This window comes from Haliotis cracherodii, unplaced genomic scaffold (assembly GCF_022045235.1).
Source record: "Haliotis cracherodii isolate W230 unplaced genomic scaffold, xgHalCrac1.p SCAF_3, whole genome shotgun sequence".
NCBI classification, from domain to species: Eukaryota; Metazoa; Mollusca; class Gastropoda; order Lepetellida; family Haliotidae; genus Haliotis; species Haliotis cracherodii.
In genome coordinates, this window is record NW_027266286.1 from 38,528,533 (window position 1) to 38,552,663 (window position 24,131).

A 24,131-nucleotide genomic window follows, 5' to 3' on the forward strand; every position below is an offset into this window, starting at 1 on the left:
CTACACCCGCACAAACTTATATGGTTGAATTTGATTTGGTGAAATGAAGCGTTTTTAATGAAAAAAATATTCAAGATCTTTTGATATCAATCATATCGAAACTAGCAATAAGCAAGTACCAGATGGACACCTAAGATATACTGGTAAGAATAAGACAAATATGGGCACGAATGAAAAAAGCCTTAACTTTTGGAAAGGTTATCTCCCTTGTGGAGCCAAATGTGGGTTATAGCGAAATCGGCACCTTAGCAAAACGTCACCGGGCGAAAACGGCACCTCGACTCAAGCGAAAACGGCACCTCGACTCAAGCTTACTTACTTACTTTGGAGATTTAACGTGCGCTTTCCGACTGATGCGTATCTCGCACATGGGCCCGGCCAGGCCATTTAATGTGTTTCCGAAAGGGGCTAAAATGGTGTGTACAACCCAAGAGGGGGCTTAAGGGGTTGCTTATATAGAATTTGGGAATTTTGAGATTTGGAATAGATGCCGATGGGGTTGGGGAGGAGAACTAAGGGAGCTGGGTATGGTGGATGTTTGTTTGTTTATGTGATTTTGATTTGGTAGGTTATTGTGTTTTTAGATGCTGTTTTGATTAAGAATACGCCTAAGGCCTTGAAGTTTTCTAGTTTATTTTGTGGGTTTAGTATTGCTTCTAGAGTGAGAGCCTTGTTTAGATTGAGGGTGGTTTGTAATTCGTTTCGATGTGTTAGGTAGTGTGTGCAGTGGATGAGTGCGTGTTCCGGGGTTTCTAGTTGTTTGCAGTGCGGGTGGTTACCTGTAGTGTGGTTTTTTTATTTTTTTAGGTGGTTATTTAGGTTGGTGTGTCCTGTTTGGAGTTTAGTGATTACTCTGTCGATTTTTTTGATGGATGGAGAATTTTGGGTTTGGTTAGTGGTTTGCTGAGTACTTTTTTGATTTGGCTATTTGAGTTTAGATATAGGTTATGCCATTTTTTTGTGATTTTTTGCTTGTTTCCACTTTTAATTTCTGATTTTGAGATGGGTAAGTTTAAGCTTATTTCTGGGATTTTGAGGAATAGTTTAGCTGCTTTATCGGCGTTTTCATTACCGTATATTCCTACGTGGGCGGGGATCCATAAGAATGTTATTTGTTTGCCTGCCTTAGTTAGGTCGTTGGAGCTTTTAAGTATTTGATTTATTAATTTAGGTCGGTTTGGGGTATTTTTGTTTTGGAGGGCTTGCAGTCCACTTAGGGAGCCGGTAAGTATTAGGTTTTTGTTTTTTGGATTCTTGATTATGAAGGGCTGAGGCCATACCCATTAGTTCTGCCGTGAATATTGATTGGTTGTTTGGGAGTCGGAAGGATTGTGTGGTTTTAGTTGGTTGTGTGGTATGGACTCCGAAACCTGTATGTTTGGAGGTCGGATCTGAAGATCCGTCTGTGTAAATGTGACACCAATTTGGCCAATTTTCGTGTATGTATGCTAGTGTGGTGGTTTTAGCTATGTTTGGGTCGGTTTGTTTATTTATTTGGCTAGCTAGTGTTGTGTCTATTTTGGGTATTTTAAGTTTAGGGGTGAAGATATTTGATTGTTTGCAGTTTTGTTTAAGATTTTTAATTTGGTGTTCATTTAGGTAGTTTGTTATTCTTTGGGATATTGGGGTAAGTAAGGGGTGTTTACGAGCTAGAGCTGGGTTTTGGGGGCTGATGTTTTTGGTTTATTAAGTTTTGGATGAGAGGGTTTGATTGGGACGCGGCCCAGAAATTTAAGCTTAGCTGTTCCCTGCGTAGACTTAGTGGCATTTCTCCTGTTAAGGCCTGAAGTGAAGTGTAGGAGGTGCCATGTTGGGTGCATGTAATTAGTTTGAGAGCCTGATATTGTATTGAGTCAAGTTTTTTAGATAGAGAGTTGTTTAGGGTGTTGTATATGGCGCAGCCGTAGTCTAGTTTTGATCTAATTAGTGATATGTAGAAAGAGAGGAGGGTATCTTTGGAGGCTCCCCAGTTAGAGCCAGTTAGGCATCCTAGCGTGTTTAGGTCTTTACTGCATTTAGTTGTTAGGTTTTGGATGTGAGCATCCCAGGAGAGATGTTCATCGAAAATAAGTCCTAAGAATTTGGTTTGTTTTTGAAATGTGATTGTTAGTTTGTTTAGCTGGAGGATTGGAGAGGCGGGTTTCTTGTTTTTATGTTTGAATACTGTTCCTGTTGTTTTTTTCTGAGTTAAGGGAGAAGCCCCATTTGTCAGCCCATTGTTGTATTTTATTTAGAGATTTTTGGAGTAAATTTTGGGCCATTTTAATGCTTTTAGTGCGGATCCAGAGGGCTCCATCATCCGCGAATTTTGATGTGTTTAGTTTAGGGGATAGGCCCTCGAATAGATCGTTTATCATTATATTGAAGAGGGTGGAGCTGAGGATCCTGCCCTGGGGAGTGCCATTTTCTAGGGGACATTGGTCCGATAGTGTTTGGTCTATACTCACGGTTATTTTACGATTGTTTAGGAAGTCCTGGATGTAGTTTATTATCTGACCTTTGAGTCCTATTTTTTTAAGGTTTTGTATTAGCCCTTCGTCCCATACCATGTCGAAAGCTTTAGAGAAGTCTAAGAAGATGCCTGTGGTATATTGTTTATTTAGTTGTCCTGTCTTAATATCTTGCTCTAGTCGGGCGAGGTTATCTAGGGTTGAGCGGCCAGGAGTGAAACCGCTTTGATCTGGGTTTATGATGTTATTTTGGGTTAGGTAATGTTGTAATCTATTTTTAGCCATTGATTCCATTACTTTGCATTAGTTTGAAGTTAGGGATATTGATCTATATGAGTTAGCTTGATTAGCTGGTTTATTAGGTTTAGGGATTGGTATGACTAGGGCCTGTTTCCAGGGAGTAGGAACCTGTCCGTTTAGGTACATTGTAGATGAGATTGTATAGTTTGAGTATAGCATGGAGTAGTTTTAGGGGGAGTTTTTTAATTATTTGGTAAGAAGTTAGGTCTAATCCAGGGGCTGTGCCCTTTTTCCTGTTTTGGATTACGTAGAGGAGCTCCTCCATTGTGTAGGGTTGGTTTATTTCTAGATTGTTATTGTTTGGTTCTTTTGTGGGTTTGTTTTCTGTTTTAAGTTTATCTTGGAAGTTTTGGCTGAAGTTGCTGTTACTGCTAACGGCCGAAAAGTGGTTGGCGAGATTATTTGCTTTTTGGGCGGGGTTGATTGAGTTGTTAATGTTAGTTTTTTATGTCGTTTTAAGCCTCTAATGGCGTGGATTTTGCGCCAGACCGTTCTGGCATCTGTACGGTTATTTATACCTTCGCAGAATTTTTTCCAGTCTCTACTTTTGGCTATTTGGACTAGTTTTTGAACCTGGTGGTTTAGTTCGTGGGCTATGCTAAAATATTTGTAGTCGCGTTTTGCTTTATTGAAGGCTGATTTACGTTTTCGTCTAGTCTGTTCTATTTCCTCATTCCACCATGGTACCGTGGGTTTGCCTGTCTTAGATGTTTTGAAGGGGATGGAGGTTTTGGCTGCGTTTAGGTTTTTACAATAGGTTTCTGGATCATTATTTTCTATTTCGTTTAAGTTAGCTTCGTTGCAGATATCTTGGAATTGGTCCCTGTTAGCTATATTGTAATGGAATTTTGGTTCTTGGTTTTCTGTTTGGATTGGTACGTTTGTATTTCCTATGGTTATGTTTAAGGGGAAGTGGTCACTACCTAGCGGGACATCGTGCACTTCCCATTGAGTACTTTGAGCTAGATCTGCTGTGCATATGGTTAGGTCGATAGCCGACATTTTTGGGTTTATCTTATCGTACCTCGTGGGTTGGTTGTTATTTAGGACTACTAGGTCGTTTGTTTCTATCCATTCGGAGATTAATTTGCCATGATTATCTATTTTATCATCTATGCTCCATGTAGGATGGTGAGCGTTAAAGTCTCCTAGGAATATAGTAGATGTATCGCTTATTTGGAGTAGTTTTTTTAGATCCTCAGGTTGGACTTTTTGTTCCGCCCAGTGGTATATATTTATGATGTTTATTTTTCGGTTATTTAATGTGATTTTAATGCCGTTGGCTTCTAGGTTTGGCGTGTCTATTTTTATTTCTTCGTAATTTATATCTTCCCTGATAAATATGATTAGTCCTCCTGCGGCTCTTCTTGTTTTCGGTTTAGCTCTGTCAGTTCTAACTGAGTTGTAGTTTGGTAGTGTGAATTTGGATTTTTTTGAGAATTTGGTTTCCTGTATACAAGCAATGTGAGGGCCTTTATTTAGTTTAAATTTAGTTTTTATTTCATGGCCGTGGGAGGTGAGTCCGTTGGCGTTCCACTGAAAAAGTTCCATTATTGGTTTCGGGTGATTGGTGATTTAGTTTTTAGTTTTTATTTTATTCGGTGAGTTCTTTTAGACGGAGGTTAAAGAGGAAGAAGGGAAGATCGGTTAATTTTAGATTGAAAGCTACTTTGTGGAAGGATTTCATGCTAGCTTTTGGTGAGCTTTGACTATTAAATTAATTAATCAAATTACGCATTTATATAGCGCTACTTATCCAGACATACTGCCTGCTCAAGAGCGCTCAGCCGTAGTCTGTTTTGAAGAGGATGGTCTTGAGTTTTGATCTAAAGGTGTTGACATCTTCAGACCCCCTGACATCAGTGGGCAGTGCATTCCATAGAGTTGCACCTGCTTTTCGGAAGGTTCTGTCGCCATATGTTGTTCTGCTGGTTGGTGGAACAGCAAGCTGTAGTTTGTTTGCAGATCTCAGTCTTCGGCCAGGTTGGTAAAGGGCAGTGAGTTCCTGGAGGTATACTGGGGTTAGCCCATGGATCGATTTGTAGACAAACATGATCAGCTTGAACACGATCCTGAGTCTCACAGGTAGCCAGTGCAGCTCTTTCAGGACGGGTGTAATGTGTTCACGCATTGACTTCCGTGTGATGAGTCTGGCAGCAGTGTTTTGCACACGCTGTAGTCTATCCAGATGCTGCTGCTGGATACCATACAGAAGACTATTACAATAGTCAAGTCTTGATGTTACAAATGCATGGACTAGGCACTTGACTGATGCTGTGTCTACGTATCTTGCTATCTGTCTGATGTTCCTGATGTGAAAGTAAGCTGTCTTGCACATACTGCTTACATGGTTATCCAGACTGAGTGTTGAGTCAATGATCACGCCTAGATTTCGGGCACAAGAGTTTTGCTCAACCGTACAGTCCCCAATTTTGAAACCAGGAAATCGTACTTTGGACTGCATCTGTTTAGAGCTGATGATCAAGAGCTCAGTTTTGTCATCATTAAGTTTGAGAAAATTGCTTCTCATCCAGCATCTGATGTCATCTATGCAGCTTGAGATTGCTTTAAAGGTAGTGCTTATTGATGATGAAGTCAACGGTCTGAATCCCAGATACAATTGTGTTTCATCAGCATACAGATGGAAGCTTAGATTGTGAGATCTTGCTATATCTTCTACTGGTAGGGTGTAGATGGTGAAAAGTATCGGGCCAAGGACAGAGACTTGAGGCACTCCAAACTTTACTTCATACTTCTTTGATCTTACTCCATTAAGGATAACTGATTGATAGCGTCCTGAGAGATATGAAGCAATCCAAGATAAGGCACCTCCAGTAATGCCAACTCGTGATTCGAGTGTTGTCAGTAGAATGGAATGATCTATGCTGTCGAAAGCCGCTGACTATGCATGTATACTAGGAGTAAGGTGAGGTTATTTAGGTTTTGGGTGTTGGTTGGTTGGGAGGTTTTGCGGTTTAGGTTTTTTTTTTCTTTTTGGGGCTGAGAGGGAAGTTTGGTTTGTTTTAGTTTGAGTAGTGTCTATTGTTTCCTCAGTAGTGGAGAAATCTTCGTCATCGGTTAGATTAGGTTTAGCTGTTTGAGTTTCCATAGGGGAGGCATGTGATGTGGAGGATTGTGTAGGTGTTTGCGGGATGGGTGTAGCTGTGGATTTCTCAGTGTTTGTGTTTTGTTGTTGTGCTTGCTTGTGGGGGAGTGTTGTTGCTATGTGGGCTGTAGGGTGCTTGGATGAGGGTCGTGTTGTGGCGGTCGTTTTGTTGTTTGTTTTGCATGCGGGGGTTGATGTTTTGGCTATGTGAGATGTGGGAGGGTTCGTGGTTGGTTGAGTGGCTGCTTGTGTGTGTGAGGTGGGTGCGGTGTGGTGTTTGTTTGTGGGATGGTGTTTGGGTGTGGTGTAGGGAGGAGTGGTTTGGATGCGGGTGTGGCAAATTTTCGTGTTTGGATTTTGGCCGTGTCTATGTTTATGTGTTTGTTGGCCTGCTGGGTGAGTGTGTGTCTGCCTGGGCATTGGTTTGAAAGTGAGTAAATAATCGAGTCTGGTGCCGACAAACCTAGAAACATAACTGGAGCGAACCGGGATTCGAACCCACAACCATAGGTTTCTGGCGTGCCCAAGGGACGCAACTCTGCACAGCGACTCGCGGCGCCTTAGACAACTGGGCCACCATGTTAGGCCTCTTACAGTTTCAGCTAAAATTGAGTAAAGGTACTTAAAACTTCAAAGCGTATAGTGTTTTCTGCGCCTCTCAATCAGAGTCGGTGAGTAAATTGGAGTAGGGGGCTAATTTCTTACTTGTTTTATTTCACAATTATTTGTGTTTGTAAGAGACGATGTGAGTTTAATGTCTATAATATTTCTTCAAAGCATGTTATGTTTTCACAAAAAGTTGAGTTGCGTACAAGCTAAGTTGGATTATAGTTGGAGTAGAGGCTAATTTCTAATGTAAACTTGTTTTAACATCTCGCGTTTGCAAGTTACAATATAAGTTTAATATCATTTATTTAACCAAGGTAAAAAAGAAATAATAAGGTGCCGTTTTCGCAAGATATTAAGACAACTAAATAAACAATATACCACAGGCATCTTCTTAGACTTCTCTAAAGCTTTCGACATGGTATGGCACGACGGGCTAATACAAAAACTTTAAAAAATAGGACTCAAAGGTCAGATAATAAACTACATCCAGGACTTCCTAAACAATCGTAAAATAACCGTGAGTATAGACCAAACACTATCGGACCAATGTCCCCTAGAAAATGGCACTCCCCAGGGCAGTATCCTCAGCCCCACCCTCTTCAATATAATGATAAACGATCTATTCGAGGGCCTATCCCCTAAACTAAACACATCAAAATTCGCGGATGATGGAGCCCTCTGGATCCGCACTAAAAGCATTAAAATGGCCCAAAATTTACTCCAAAAATCTCTAAATAAAATACAACAATGGGCTGACAAATGGGGCTTCTCCCTTAACTCAGAAAAAACAACAGGAACAGTATTCAAACATAAAAACAAGAAACCCGCCTCTCCAATCCTCCAGCTAAACAAACTAACAATCACATTTCAAAAACAAACCAAATTCTTAGGACTTATTTTCGATGAACATCTCTCCTGGGATGCTCACATCCAAAACCTAACAACTAAATGCAGTAAAGACCTAAACACGCTAGGATGCCTAACTGGCTCTAACTGGGGAGCCTCCAAAGATACCCTCCTCTCTCTCTCTACATATCACTAATTAGATCAAAACTAGACTACGGCTGCGCCATTTACAACACCCTAAACAACTCTCTATCTAAAAAACTTGACTCAATACAATATCAGGCTCTCAAACTAATTACACGCACCCAACATGGCACCTCCTACACTTCACTTCAGGCCTTAACAGGAGAAATGCCACTAAGTCTACGCAGGGAACAGCTAAGCTTAAATTTCTGGGCCGCGTCCCAATCAAACCCTCTCATCCAAAACTTAATAAACCAAAACATCAGCCCTAAAAACCAAGCTCTAGCTCGTAAACACCCCTTACTTACCCCAATATCCCAAAGAATAACAAACTACCTAAATGAACACCAAATTAAAAATCTTAAACAAAACTGCAAACAATCAAATATCTTCACCCCTAAACTTAAAATACCCAAAATAGACACAACACTAGCTAGCCAAATAAATAAACAAACCGACCCAAACATAGCTAAAACTACCACACTAGCATACATACACGAAAATTGGCCAAATTGGTGTCACATTTACACAGACGGATCCTCAGATCCGACCTCCAAACATACAGGTTTCGGAGTCCATAACACACAACCAACTAAAACCACACAATCCTTCCGACTCCCAAACAACCAATCAATATTCACGGCAGAACTAATGGGCATGACCTCAGCCCTCCATAATCAAGAATCCAAAAACCACAAAAAATCCTAATACTTACCGGCTCCCTAAGTGGACTGCAAGCCCTCCAAAACAAAAATACCCCAAACCGACCTAAATTAATAAATCAAATACTTAAAAGCTCCAACGACCTAACTAAGGCAGGCAAACAAATAACATTCTTATGGATCCCCGCCCACGTAGGAATATACGGTAATGAAAACGCCGATAAAGCAGCTAAACTATTCCTCAAAATCCCAGAAATAAGCTTAAACTTACCCATCTCAAAATCAGAAATTAAAAGTGGAAACAAGCAAAAAATCACAAAAAAATGGCATAACCTATATCTAAACTCAAATAGCCAAATCAAAAAAGTACTCAGCAAACCACTAACCAAACCCAAAATTCTCCATCCATCAAAAAAATCGACAGAGTAATCACTAAACTCCAAACAGGACACACCAACCTAAATAACCACATAAAAAAAAATATTTAAAAACACACTACAGGTAACTGCCCACACTGCAAACAACTAGAAACCCCGGAACACGCACTCATCCACTGAACACACTACTTAACACATCGAAACGCATTACAAACCACCCTCAATTTAAACAAGGCTCTCACTCTATAAGCAATACTAAACCCACAAAATAAACTAGAAAACTTCAAGGCCTTAGGCGTATTCTTAATCAAAACGGAACTAATAAAACGCTTCTAAAAACAAAATTATCTACCAAATCAAAATCACATAAATAAACAAACAAACATTCACCATACCCAGCTCCCTTAGTTCTCCTCCCCAACCCCATCGGCATCTATTCCAAATCTCAAAATTCCCAAATTCTATATAAGCAACCCCTAAAGCCCCTAGGCCATGGGCTAGGTATGACCCACGAGCCAAATTCTAAATTCTTCTCTCAGAAACCTTTAATCCGGTATATGTTCTAGGTACGTGTGCCTGATTCCACTATAATCTTCTAACACATGTTCCAGTACATCTCTTGAAGTACTTCTTAACATGTGATGTTACCAGGTGAAAATCTTTTGCACAATTTGGAACAAATTTACTCTTATAATATCAGAGTAGGATACCCAATATTGCATTCTCGGCTTAGCTACATCGGAACAACGCTTGGATGTATGCTCAGGATTTGGCTTGTCATCTTGTGTGTTATTCACCGACCTTGATGTGTTATATGCCATAGGAAACCATATATAAACACCATAATTTGATGTAGGCTGATTATTGATCTACTTGTGGACAATCATACAGAATACTTCTTGACAACTCTGATATCACTCACTTTTGTATGCATATAAGAGGTTCACAGTATAATGCTCGAGTCGATTTCAGAACTTTGAATGAAATGGACCTATGTGTAACATATTCAAGATGGCAACCATAAAGCTGTGCAAAAAAACTGATCATAATGTTGATGTAATTTCAGCAAATATACAAATCAATTTCTTGGACGCTGGCTTGATATTTTGACAAATTTTGCCATTTCAAGTTGAGTTTCAGATTCTTTAGTACAGCTACTAGTTAAAGTGAATTTGCAGGGGGAACCACCGGAGGTGAAAGACGAATTCACTTAATAACATTTTATTCATACATAACTTAGCTACTTAAGTTTCCAATTTACAGAAAATATCCAAATGCGAATCGTCCAAATCGTATATGAATGGCTTGAAATGAACAGGGACCATGCATTCACAGAAATAAAGGATATTCCAATTACATACTTAAGATTCTCTTACAGAGTACCCAAGTAAATATATATGGAAATATCCCACCTTGTAACAATGTCATCACCGTGATTATGTGTCTTTTGAGGTTGAACTGTTGTGACTGAGACCAACATCTTATACAACCGGGAACTCGAAGACAGCTTTGACATGTCAACCTAAACGGAAACGTATCCCCAGTGATCCAGAGCCAGTGTGCATCATACATGTACCTGGCTTGAAGTATGCCCACTACAACGTCTGAGCAAAGCCAAAGATCCCGATGAGAAGATCCAAAAGCTGGAGGAGAGATCAAACGTAGAAGGATGGCAGAACCTCCAGAAACGCCAAATCAAATGGAAGTGTCATGTACAAGCCTGCCGGCAGTTCTGGGAGAAACCCATGGCTATCACAGAGAATATTATCAGCGTTTCACAATGAACCTTGACCGTTTGAAACAACCTGAAATTGAATCTTTGGAACTAGGTGGCCGCCCCATTCGGCGTCCATCCTATGAGCCCATCATCTTCCAACCTGAGTGCATCTTTTGTACTTCATATTCTTGAAAAAAATTCAAGTTAAAAGGAAGCTGGACAACAGAAGGCATCACAAACTTCAGTGGGGATGGATGGCAGCATGTCATCGAAGTAGCTCAACGGCAAAAAGTTCGTCCCAACTTTTTTCTTGTTAACATTCAAAATCATGTTTCGTGGGTCATACCTAGCCCACGGCCTACCCCTCTTGGGTTGCACATACCACTTTCGCCCCTTTCGGAAACACATTAAATGGCCTGGCCGGGCCCGTGTGCGAAATACGCATCAGTCGGAAAGCGCACGTTAAATCTCCAAAGTAAGTAAGTAAGTAAGTAAGTAAGTAATAGCAGATGCAGATGTAAGTAACAGCTGTCAGATCACAATTATTCACAATGGCCTTTCGATTTGTTGCATGCGAGTAGAATGTCAGAAAAAATCAACATACTGTATCCTGTGAGAACTGTGACCAGTGGACCCACCGTGTATGTGGAACCGGACTTTCTGTGGCCCGTTATAGAGATATTTGCCGGACTGAAGAAGACTACCCTTTCCGCTGATGCGTAGATCCAGTCATTGAATAGGTAATAGTATTCAATGAAGCATAATATATTATTATATCATTTCTTGAGTTCAATAAGAGATGTCACCATGCTGGAGCATGGTTTATAAAACAGGACAAAAATACGCAATTAAGGTAAAATATTACGAATAAAGATCTAAATGTTACTACTAAAGGTCAAAATACAATATTAATAGTCAAATGTTACGAAAAGACGTCATAAGAAAAGAAAGAACAATGTGTACGAAAGGACGTTTTCAATAAAGAACGTCAGTGAGCACGAAAGGACGTTTTTAATAAAGAATGTCAGTGAGCACGAAAGGACGCTGACAATAAAGAACGTCAGATGGCGCTGCAATTTGTAAAACATTCCGAGTTTAATCGGCTTGTTCCGCCGTGTATATGATAACTGCATGCCGAGGTGCACAATGTATTTCCTCATTCCTCGTACACTCACTGCCTGACGTCACACATATATATACATGTATTTATAATGTATAATGTTGCGTTAAGTTTTGTCACCGCTAAAGGGCCTTTTCATAAATACAGTATACTGTGTAATCCAACATCAGCCTAACATTAGTACATGTATTTTGTATTCAACCTTCAAAAAGCACTCACTTAACGCTAAACTAGGATTCATCTACAGTGATCCAATAACTGTTCATGCTTGGTGCAACACGAGGGTGCTATGATGCCGAGTTTTGTTTCAGACGCACATTTTCATCTGAAAAGTGAACGTTGTGCGAGAGTTTGTTTTATTTAACAGCTTTTCGGAAACTGTGTGCGAACAAAATGCTGCCTAATATCTGAACAACAAATATATTTATACCAAATGGATTTGTGTGCATATGTATAACTTACACATTCGTAAGGAAAAATAGCTCGCCATAAATAAAGAAAATCGAGTTGCATCTATGACGCCAGCGTTCGTTTTCAAACCATATTTAATTCGTTTGTTTACATCCACATTTATATTTGTGACAAAGACAACTTGTTAGTTGATGCCGAAATGTATGCGTAAGTAAGGGATGTTTGTTTCGCAGCTGTGTGTGAAATATATGTGATGTTACAGGCGTCTCATAACCGGCCTACACACATATACATACATGTATATATATTGTATTTTGAACTTTAGTAGTAACATTTAGTTCTTTATTCGTAATATCTGACCTTAATTGCGTATTTTTGTCCTTTTTTAAACTTTGTATTTTTTGACCGAATGGCCGCCCATAGGAGCCCCCTTCTGTCGACATACCAGAGAATGTCTACACTTTGGTTGAGACGGGGTCGCAGAAGGGCAACAAGAAGCTTGTGGATTATTATGGATTCACGTACGTCGTTCGGGTAAATATATTTATAATTGTTTTTAAACACAAACATTTGATTATATAATATAATCTAATTAAGTATGTCCTTTATTTTTTCATTTGGTGTTTGCAGAAAACTTCAGCATTCTGGCGCTGCAGCGTCAGCCTGTCGACAACCTGTCCGGCATCGGTGATACAGGTGGACGACACCAACTATGAAGGGAAACACTGCCACCATCAGCCATCAAAATTATACTTAAGTGCATGATCTCTGCGTCATTGTCTATGTCCAACATTATACCTACAGGTGCATGATCACTACATTATTGTCTATGCTCAACATTCTACATACAGGCGCATGGTCACTACATTATTGTCTATACTCAACATTATACTTAGGTGCACGATCTCTGCATTATTCTCTATGTCAAACATTATACCTACAGGTGCATGATCACTACATTATTGTCCATGCTCAACATTATACTTATTTTCATGATCACTACATTATTGTCTATGCTCCACATTATACTTTAGTGCACGATCTGCTTTATTGTCTATGTCCAACATTATACCTACAGGTGCATGACCATTACATCATTGTCCATGCTTAACATTATTCTTAGGTTCATGATCTCTGCGTTATTGTCTATGCTCAACATTATACATACAGGTGCATGATAACTACATTATTGTCTAAGTTCATGAACACTACATTATTGTCTGTTCTCAACATTATACATACAGGTGCATGATAACTACATTATAGTCTATGCTCAACATTATACCCATAGAGGCATAATCACTACATTATTGTTTATGCTCAAGATTATACTAGGTTCATGATCACTACATTATTGTCTATGCTCAACAATATACATATAGGTGCATGATCACTACATTATTGTCTATGGTCAACATTATGCTTAGGTGCATGATCTCTGCGTTATTGTCTATGCTAAAAATTATACTTAAGTTCATGAACACTACATTATTGTCTATACTCAACAATATGCATATGGGTGCGTGATCACTACATTATTGTCCACACTCAACGTTATACTTAGGTGCATGGCCGCTACATTATTGTCTATGGTCAACATTATGCTTAGGTGCATGATCTCTGCGTTATTGTCTATGCTAAAAATTATACTTAAGTTCATGAACACTACATTATTGTCTATACTCAACAATATGCATATGGGTGCGTGATCACTACATTATTGTCCACACTCAACGTTATACTTAGGTGCATGGCCGCTACATTATTGTCTATGGTCAACATTATGCTTAGGTGCATGATCTCTGCGTTATTGTCTATGCTAAAAATTATACTTCAGTTCATGAACACTACATTATTGTCTATACTCAACAATATGCATATGGGTGCGTGATCACTACATTATTGTCCACACTCAACGTTATACTTAGGTGCATGGCCGCTACATTATTGTCCATGCTCAACATTATACTTTAGTGCATGATCACTTCATTATTGTCCATGCTTGACATTATAATTGCGTGCATGATCTCTACATTGTTGTCTATGCTGAACATAATACATATAGGTTCATGATCACTACATTATAAACTATGCTTAACATTATACTTAGGTGCATAATCACTACATAATGGTCTACACTGAACATTATACTTAGGTGGATGATCTCTACATTATTGTCTATACTCAACGATCTACATATAGGTGCATGATCACTACATTATTGTCTATGCTCAAAATTCTACTTAGGTGGATGATCACTACATTATTGTCCATGCTCAACATTATACTTAGGTTCGTTATCACTACAGTATTGTCTATGTTCAACATTATAACTAGGTGCATGATCACTACATTATTGTCTATACTCAACCTTATACATATAGGTGCATGGTCACTGCATTGTTGTCTATGCTCAAAGTTCCATTTAGGTGCATGATCACTACGTTTTTGTCTATGCTCAACATTAAACTTAGGTGCATGATCACTACAGTATTGTCTGTAATCAAACTTATACTTAGGTTCATGATTTCTCCGTTATTGTCTATGCTCAACATTATACTTAGGTGCATGATCACTACATTATTGTTATGCTAAACATTATACATATAGGTGCATGATCACTACAGTATTAACTATGCTCAACAATATATATATAGGTGCATGACCACTACATTATTGTCGATGGTCAACATTCTGCTTAGGTTCATGATCACTACATTATTGTCCGTACTGAAATATCTACTTAGGTTCGTGATCACTACATAATTGTCTATGCTCAACATTATGCTTAGGTTAATAATTACATTATTGTCTATACTCAACATTATACATATATGTGCATGATCACTTTCTTGTTGGCTATACTCAACATTATACTTAGGTGCATGATCACTACATTATCGTCTTTGCTCAACAATATACATATAGGTGCGTGATCACTACATTATTGTCTATGGTCAACATTATGCTTAGGTGCATGATCTGTGCGTTATTGTCTATGCTCAAGATTATACTTAAGTTCATGAACACTACATTATTGTCTTTACTCAACGTTATACTTAGATGCATGATCACTACATTATTGTCTATGCTCAACAATATACATATAGGTGCGTGATCACTACATTATTGTCTATGCTCAACATATACTTAGGTGCATGATAACTTCATTATTGTATATGGTCAACATTATACTTAGGTTCATGATCACTACATTATTGTCTATGCTCAACATTATACTTAGATGCATGATAACTACATTATTGTCTATGGTCAACATTATACTTAGGTTCATGATCACTACATTATTGTCTATGGTCAACATTATACTTAGGTGCATGATCACTACAGTATTAACTATGCTCAACAATATACATACAGGTGCATGATCACTACATTATTGTCCACACTCAACGTTATACTTAGGTGCATGACCGCTACATTATTGTCTATACTCAACATTATACTTAAGTGCATGACCACTTTATTGTGTATGCTAAACATTATACTTAGGTGCATGATCACTTTATTATTGTCCATGCTCAACATTATACCTACAGATGCATGGTCACTTCAATTTTGTCTGTACTCAAACTTATACTTAGGTTCATGATTTCTGCGGCATTCTCTATGCTCAAGATTATCTAAGGTACATGATCACTACATTATTACCTATGCTCAACATTATACTTAGGTGCATGGCCACTACATTATTGGCTATGCTACAAAGTCTACTTAGGTGCATGATCACTACAGTATTTACTATGCTCAACGTTATACTTAGGTGCATGATCACTACATTATTGTCCATACTTAACATTATACTTAGGTGCATGATCACTTCATTATTGTCCATACTTAAGATTATACTTAAGTGCATGACCACTACATTATTATCTATGCTCAACGATCATACTTTGGTGCATGATCACTACATTATTGTCTATACTCAACAATATACATCTAGGTGCGTGATCACTTCATTATTGTCTATACTCAAAATTAAAAGTAGGTGCATGATCACTACATTGCTGTCTGTACTCAACATTATAACTAAGTGCATGGTCACTACATATTGTCTATACTCAACCTTATATATATATAGGTGCATGATCACTACATTATTGTCTATGTTCAAAGTTCTACTTAGGTGCATGATCACTACGTTATTGTCTATGCTCAACAATAAACTTAGGTGCATGGTCACTACAGTTTTGTCTATACTCGACATTATACATATAGCTTCATGATTACTACATTATTAACTATGCTCAACATTATACTTAGGTTTATGATCACTACAGTATTAACTATGCTCAACATTATACCTACAGTTGCATGATCACTACAATTTTGGCTGTAATCAAACTTATACTTAGGTTCATGATTTCTGCGTTATTGTCTATGCTTAAGATTATTTTAGCTGCATGATCTCTACATCATTGTCTATGCTCAACATTATACTTAGGTGCATGATCACTACATTATTGTTATGCTAAACATTATACATATAGGTGCATGATCACTACAGTATTAACTATGCTCAACAATATACATATAGGTGCATGACCACTACATTATTGTCTATGGTCAACATTATGCTTAGGTTCATGATCACTACATTATTGTCCGTACTGAAATATCTACTTAGGTTCAGGATCACTACATTATTGTCCGTACTGAAATATCTACTTAGGTTCGTGATCACTACATAATTGTCTATGCTCAACATTATGCTTAGGTGCATAATAACTACATTATTGTCTATACTCAACATTATACATATATGTGCATGATCACTTTCTTGTTGGCTATACTCAACATTATACTTAGGTGCATGATCACTACATTATCGTCTTTGCTCAACATTACACTTAGGTGCATGATAACTACATTATTGTCTATGCTTAACATTATAATTACGTGCATGATCTCCACATTGTTGTCTATGCTCATTATTATAACTAGGTGCGTGATCACTACATCGTTGTCTTTACTCAACAATATACATCTAGGTGCATGATCACAATATTATTGTCCTTACTCAACAATATACTGAGGTTCATGACCACTACATTTTTGTCTATGGTCAAAATATGCTTAGGTTCATGACCACTACATTATTGTCTATGGTCAACAGTATGCTTAGGTTCATGACCACTACATTATTGTCTATGGTCAACATTATACTTAGGTGCATGACCACTACATAATTGTCTATGCTCAACATTATGCTTAGGTTCATGATCACTACAGTATAGCCGAACTCAAAATTCTACTTAGGTGCATGGTCACTACATCATTGTCTATGCCCAACATTATACATATATGTGCATGATCACTTTATTGTTATCTATGTTCAACATTACACTTAGGTGCATGATAACTACATTATTGTCTATGCTCATCATTTTACATATAGGTGCATGATCATTACATTATTGTCTATGCTCAACATTTTACTGAGGTTCATGATCACTACATTATTGTCCATGTTTGACATTATATTGTCTATGCTCAACATTATAACAAGGTGCATGATCACTACATTATTGTCTATGCTCAACATTATACTTATTTGGAAGATCCTTTGTTGGAAGATCACTCCATTAGTGTCTATGCTCAACATTATACTTAGTTGGAAGATCACTACATTATTGTCTATCCTCCATATTATACTTAGGTGGAAGATCACTTCATTTTTGTCTAAGCTCAACATACTTAGTTGGAAGATCACTACAGCCTAAGCTCAACATTATACATATCCGTGCATGATCACTACATTATTGTCTATGCTCAACATTATGTACTAAAGTAGGGTATACTCGGAAATGGCCAAAAATATTATTTTCTAGTAATAGTTGCATTATAATACATTTTTATAATGGACGAATTGGGAACACATTACAACTGGTAGTGGGTCTACAAACAGTAAGAGCCCACAGTATCGACTAGAGAGTCCAGTTCTTGATATCGCTTTGGCCAAACAGAAACTCCACTAATTCAGGCAATGACAACATGTTCTTGGATTTGAAGTTTGCAAGCAAGGGAATTGATGCCTTAAATTTGGGTAACATTCTCAGACTAAAGTTGATTTCTCAAAATGTGGAACAATATTTCAAATTTCAGGAACCAAAAACAATTTCATTTTCCTATACGACCTCGATTTCATCCAGGTTGTTCAATTATAAGAAAGTGTTGCAGAACGTCGACTTGGCAGCTCATGATGTAAATCCCACTACTTGTGGCTGCCAGGACTCAGCATGGAGAATAAGCCCATTCTGTCCAAAACACCTGTCTGGCTGGCTGCCCTACATGAATAGTTTGTAGTTGTTCTCTCTGACAAGGTTTCAAATAACATAACCGTCATATATAAGTATCACTGCACTATTAGTCGTTTGATCCAATAACTTTGTATAAGTGACATGTCAAATAATACCACATATAAGACATGCCCATTCCTCTTTTGTACTGGATTTCAAAACACTATAGAAATCCGTGCAAAGAGAAATATATTGCTGGATCCAGTAAATCCAGTAACTTCATTCTTTGATCCCTGGGGCTTTTGTTACAAAACGTGGTGACCATAGATATAGTTACATATCTATTTTCGGAGGTTCAAGCCATTTTGTTAAAAAATGAAAGCAAATGACATCAAACGTTTACTGAGAAAACAATATGTGAAATGCTGGACTTCCTCACCTATACACCTATGTAAAATTTTGGGTACCCTGCCCACATAGTCTCCAAAACCATCCGCAAGACGCTCAAGAACTCTGATCCAAGACCCAAATCTGCCCCATCGCCCATCAGAATCACCATACCCTACGAAGCCCCGTCACTCAACTGACTTCCCGCCTCATCAAGAACAAAACCAACATAGATGTCACCTTTTCCAGCGGCATGTCCATCAAGACCCATCTGCAAGCCAATGGCAGAGGCACAAGCAGTGTAAGTCCCAACCCCTGAGGATGTATATACCAGACCCCCTGCTACTGTGGACACCAATACATTGGAGAAACCCTCAGACCCCTCAACACCAGAGTAAAAAACCCATCAGACTTCTGTTAATAAACTTGACCTGAAATCTGCTATTACTTACTTACTTACTTACTTACTTACTTACTTTGGAGATTTAACGTGCGCTTTCCGACTGATGCGTATTTCGCACACGGGCCCGGCCAGGCCATTTAATGTGTTTCCGAAAGGGGCGAAAGTGGTCTGTGCAACCCAAGAGGGGGGTTTAGTGGTTGCTTATATAGAATTTGGGAATTTTGAGATTTGGAATAGATGCCGATGGGGTTGGGGAGGAGAACTAAGGGAGCTGGGTATGGTGAATGTTTGTTTGTTTATTTATGTGATTTTGATTTGGTAGATAATTTTGTTTTTAGAAGCGTTTTATTAGTTCCGTTTTGATTAAGAATACGCCTAAGGCCTTGAAGTTTTCTAGTTTATTTTGTGGGTTTAGTATTGCTTATAGAGTGAGAGCCTTGTTTAGATTGAGGGTGGTTTGTAATGCGTTTCGATGTGTTAGGTAGTGTGTTCAGTGGATGAGTGCGTGTTCCGGGGTTTCTAGTTGTTTGCAGTGTGGGCAGTTACCTGTAGTGTGTTTTTAAATATTTTTTTTTTATGTGGTTATTTAGGTTGGTGTGTCCTGTTTGGAGTTTAGTGATTACTCTGTCGATTTTTTTGATGGATGGATGGAGAATTAGTTAGTTTGGTTAGTGGTTTGCTGAGCACTTTTTTGATTTGGCTATTTGAGTTTAGATATAGGTTATGCCATTTTTTTGTGATTTTTTGCTTGTTTCCACTTTTAATTTCTGATTTTGAGATGGGTAAGTTTAAGCTTATTTCTGGGATTTTGAGGAATAGTTTAGCTGCTTTATCGGCGTTTTCATTACCGGATATTCCTACGTGGGCGGGGATCCACAAGAAAGTTATTTGTTTGCCTGCCTTAGTTAGGTCGTTGGAGCTTTTAAGTATTTGATTTATTAATTTAGGTCGCTTTTTGGTATTTTTGTTTTGGAGGGCTTGCAGTCCACTTAGGGAGCCGGTAAGTATTAGGATTTTTTGTGTTTTTTTTATTCTTGATTATGGAGGGCTGAGGCTATGCCCATTAGTTCTGCCGTGAATATTGATTGGTTGTTTGGGAGTCGGAAGGATTGTGTGGTTTTAGTTGGTTGTGTGGTATGGACTCCGAAACCTGTGTGTTTGGAGGTCGGATCTGAGGATCCGTCTGTGTAAATGTGACACCAATTTGGCCAATTTTCGTGTATGTATGCTAGTGTGGTAGTTTTAGCTATGTTTGGGTCGGTTTCTTTATTTATTTGGCTAGCTAGTGTTGTGTCTATTTTGGGTATTTTAAGTTTAGGGGTGAAGATATTTGATTGTTTGCAGTTTTGTTTAAGATTTTTAATTTGGTGTTCATTTAGGTAGTTTGTTATTCTTTGGGATATTGGGGTAAGTAAGGGGTGTTTACGAGCTAGAGCTTTGTTTTTGGGGCTGATGTTTTAGTTTATTAAGTTTTGGATGAGAGGGTTTGATTGGGACGCGGCCCAGAAATTTAAGCTTAGCTGTTCCCTGCGTAGACTTAGTGGCATTTCTCCTGTTAAGGCCTGAAGTGAGGTGTAGGAGGTGCCATGTTGGGTGCGTGTAATTAGTTTGAGAGCCTGATATTGTATTGAGTCAAGTTTTTTAGATAGAGAGTTGTTTAGGGTGTTGTATATGGCGCAGCCGTAGTCTAGTTTTGATCTAATTAGTGATGTGTAGAGAGAGAGGAGGGTATCTTTGGAGGCTCCCCAGTTAGAGCCAGTTAGGCATCTTAAGGTGTTTAGATCTTTACTGCATTTAGTTGTAAGGTTTTGGAGATGAGATGTTCATCGAAAATAAGTCCTAAGAATTTGGTTTGTTTTTGAAATTTGATTGTTTGATTGTTTAGCTGGAGGATTGGGGAGGCGGGTTTCATGTTTTTATGTTTGAATACTATTCCTGTTGTTTTTTCTGAGTTAAGGGAGAAGCCCCATTTGTCAGCCCATTGTTGTATTTTATTAAGAGATTTTTTGAGTAAATTTGGGACCATTTTCATGCTTTTAGTGCGGATCCAGATGGCTCCATCATCCACGAAATTTGATGTGTTTACTTTAGGGGATAGGCCCTCGAATAGATCGTTTATCATTATATTGAAGAGGGTGGGGCTGAGGATACTGCCCTGTGGAGTGCCATTTTCTAGGGGATTTTGCGCCAGACCATTCTGGCATCTGTACGGTTATTTATACCTTCGCAGAATGTTTTCCAGTCTCTACTTTTGGCTATTTGGACTAGTTTTTGAACCTGGTGATTTAGTTTGTGGGCTATGCTTAAATATTTGTAGTCGCGTTTTGCTTTATTGAAGGCTGATTTACGTTTTCGTCTAGTCTGTTCTATTTCCTCATTCCACCATGGTACCGTGGGTTTGCCTGTCTTAGATGTTTTGAAGGGGATGGAGGTTTTGGCTGCGTTTACTATATAGTCTGTTAGGTTTTTACAATAGGTTTCTGGATCATTATTTTCTATTTCGTTTAAGTTAGCTTCGTTGCAGATATCTTGGAATTGGTCCCAGTTAGCTTTATTGTAATGGAATTTTGGTTCTTGGTTTTCTGTTTGGATTGGTACGTTTGTATTTCCTATGGTTATGTTTATGGGGAAGTGGTCACTACCTAGCGGGACGTCGTGCACTTCCCATTGAGTACTTTGGGCTAGATCTGCTGTGCATATGGTTAGGTCGATAGCCGACATTTTTGGGTTTATCTTATCGTACCTCGTGGGTTGGTTGCTATTAAGGAGTACTAGGTCGTTTGTTTCTATCCATTCGGAGATTAATTTGCCATGATTATCTATTTTATCATCTATGCTCCATGTAGGGTGGTGAGCGTTAAAGTCTCCTGGGAATATAGTAGATTTATCGCTTATTTGGAGTAGTTTTTTTAGATCCTCAGGTTGGACTTTTTGTTCCGCCCAGTGGTAAATATTTATGATGTTTATGTTTCGGTTATTTAATGTGATTTAATGCCGTTGGCTTCAAGGTTTGGCGTGTCTATTTTTATTTCTTCGTAATTTATATCTTCCCTGATAAATATGATTAGTCCTCCTGCGGCTCTTCTTGTTTTCGGTTTAGCTCTGTCAGTTCTAACTGAGTTGTAGTTAGGTAGTGTGAATTTGGATCTTTTTGAGAATTTTGTTTCCTGTATACAAGCAATGTGAGGGCCTTTATTTAGTTTAAATTTAGTTTTTAGTTCATGGCCGTGGGAGGTGAGTCCGTTGGCGTTCGGGTGATTGGTGATGTAATTCTTAGTTTTTATTTTATTCGGTGAGTTCTTTAAGATGGAGGTTAAAGAGGAAGAAGGGAAGATCGGTTAATTTCAGATTGAAAGCTTCTTTGTGGAAGGATTTCATGCTAGCTTTTGGTGAGTTTTGACTATGCATGTATGCCAGGCGTAAGGTGAGGTTATTTAGGTTTTGGGTGTTGGCTGGTTGGGGAGTTTGATTTGTTTTAGTTGGAGTAGTGTCTATTGTTTCCTCAGTAGTGGAGAAATCTTCGTCATCGGTTAGATTAGGTTTAGCTGATTGAGTTTCCATGGGGGAGGCATGTGATGTGGAGGATTGTGAAGGTGTTTGCGGGATGGGTGTAGCTGATGATTTCTTAGTGTTTGTGTTTTGTTGTTGTGCTTGCTTGTGGGAGAATGTTGTTGCCATATGGGCTGTAGGGTGCTTGGATGAGGGTCGTGTTGTGGTGGTCATTTTGAGGTTTGTTTTGCATGCGGGGGTTGATGTTTTGGCTATGTGAGATGTGGGAGGGTTCGTGGTTGGTTGAGTGGCTGCTTGTGTGTGTGAGGTGGGTGCGGTTTCTCGGTAGGGGCCCCAGACAGAACTGTCGGTTATGGGTGTGGTGTTTGTTTGTGGGATGGTGTTTGGGTGTGGTGTAGGGAGGAGTGGTTTGGATTCAGGTGTAGCAAATTTTCGTGTTTGGATTTTAGCCGTGTCTATGTTTATGTGTTTGTTGGCCTGCTGGGTGAGTGTGTGTCTTGACTTCTAAGTTGGTGTGGGCTCCGAAGGATATGTCTTTGGGGGCTTCAGGGAATTTAGCGGTCTTTTTGAAGTTGATTATGACTATGGAGGTTGGGACCGTTTTTCCGTTTCTAGTTGAGGTTATTCAACGCGTGCTGGTGATTAGGGGTTGAGGGTTTTGGTCTTGGTTTATGTTAGCTTCTAGAGAGTATAACTGTAAGTCCTCAGTTGTTTCCCTTGGGTTAACCCTAATTACGCCTCGTGTATATTGTTGCCAATTAGGTGTTTGTTTGATTACCGTGACGTGGAATATTTGAGTTATTTTATTTGCTGCGTTGTAAGATTCTCGGTTAGGGAAGATTATCTGGTATCCTTTGTTGCCTTTTTTAATATTGTTGTATTTTATTTTTTCTCTTAAACCAAAGTCCTATTTTATCTGCCGAAAGTTCTAGTTAGAGAGTGGTGCCTGAGCCTGCTGAGAAGAAGTAGAGGGCGAAGGTGGTGAGGAAGGCGGCCGGGGAGAGTGTGTGGGATGGAGGTGGAGTGGATGTGTCGAGTTTGCGTTTTTTGGTGTTTTGAGGTGACGAGTTAGCTGGTTTGGTGGGGGTGGTGTGTGTCGGGTTTTCGCCATACTCGGTCGGGACGATATTTTCGAGTGACCTCCCGGAAGTGTTGTGCGCTTCCGCAGGCGTGGGTGAGTAAGGAGCTGGAATGTCTGCGAGTGTGTCTGCTATTACTTACTTACTTACTTGTCTGCTATTTCCGAACACATCCTCAAGAACCAAACCCATAACATCATGTGAGAAGCCACCAAAGTCCAATCTACCAACAACAACAACTGGCGACAAAGAAAACTACAAGACAACCGTGACCAGGGAACCTATCCGCCTGGTGCTTAGGACTTACTGCTTCGATCTTTGTCGGTGCCTCCTATCTTGCTGGCTCACATTTGCCCATTGCTAATCCTATTCTTTTACCTATCAGTGCTAATTACCCCCGGGCTCCCGTTTGCCCATTGTTCATTGCCAATTACCAATCAGTGATAATTTAGTCCTGGCTTCCAGTTGTCAATAATTGTCAGCGCTAATTACTGTAAAGTGTTGGCTTCCATTGTCTATTGCTAATCACCCATCAGCGTCAATTATATGTTGGCTTCCCTTGTTAAGTTTCCACCTTTTGTTATCTTATTACTTTTATTGTTCTTACATGTACATATACTAGTATATGCTCTCTGCCCTTTACTTTTGCGCTACAGGCCCCATAAACGTCCTTTCTAAATGTCTCACAGCCAATAAAGTAGGAATCTG

At 39.0% G+C, this 24,131-nt stretch overlaps 1 protein-coding gene across 1 annotated transcript; it reads right to left on the minus strand.

Annotated features, from left to right (window-relative positions):
* Positions 1-4,533: 4,533 nt before the first annotated feature.
* LOC139475411 (uncharacterized) lies at positions 4,534-5,280 on the minus strand. Its single transcript, XM_071258628.1, has one exon. It carries the CDS (start codon positions 5,278-5,280, stop codon positions 4,534-4,536), a length of 747 nt encoding a protein of 248 aa, XP_071114729.1.
* Positions 5,281-24,131: the final 18,851 nt, after the last annotated feature.

Coding starts and splice junctions, on each gene's coding strand:
- LOC139475411 (XM_071258628.1), bottom strand. CDS start 5,280: ATGAGAAGCAATTTTCTCAAACTTAATGATGACAAAACTGAGCTCTTG.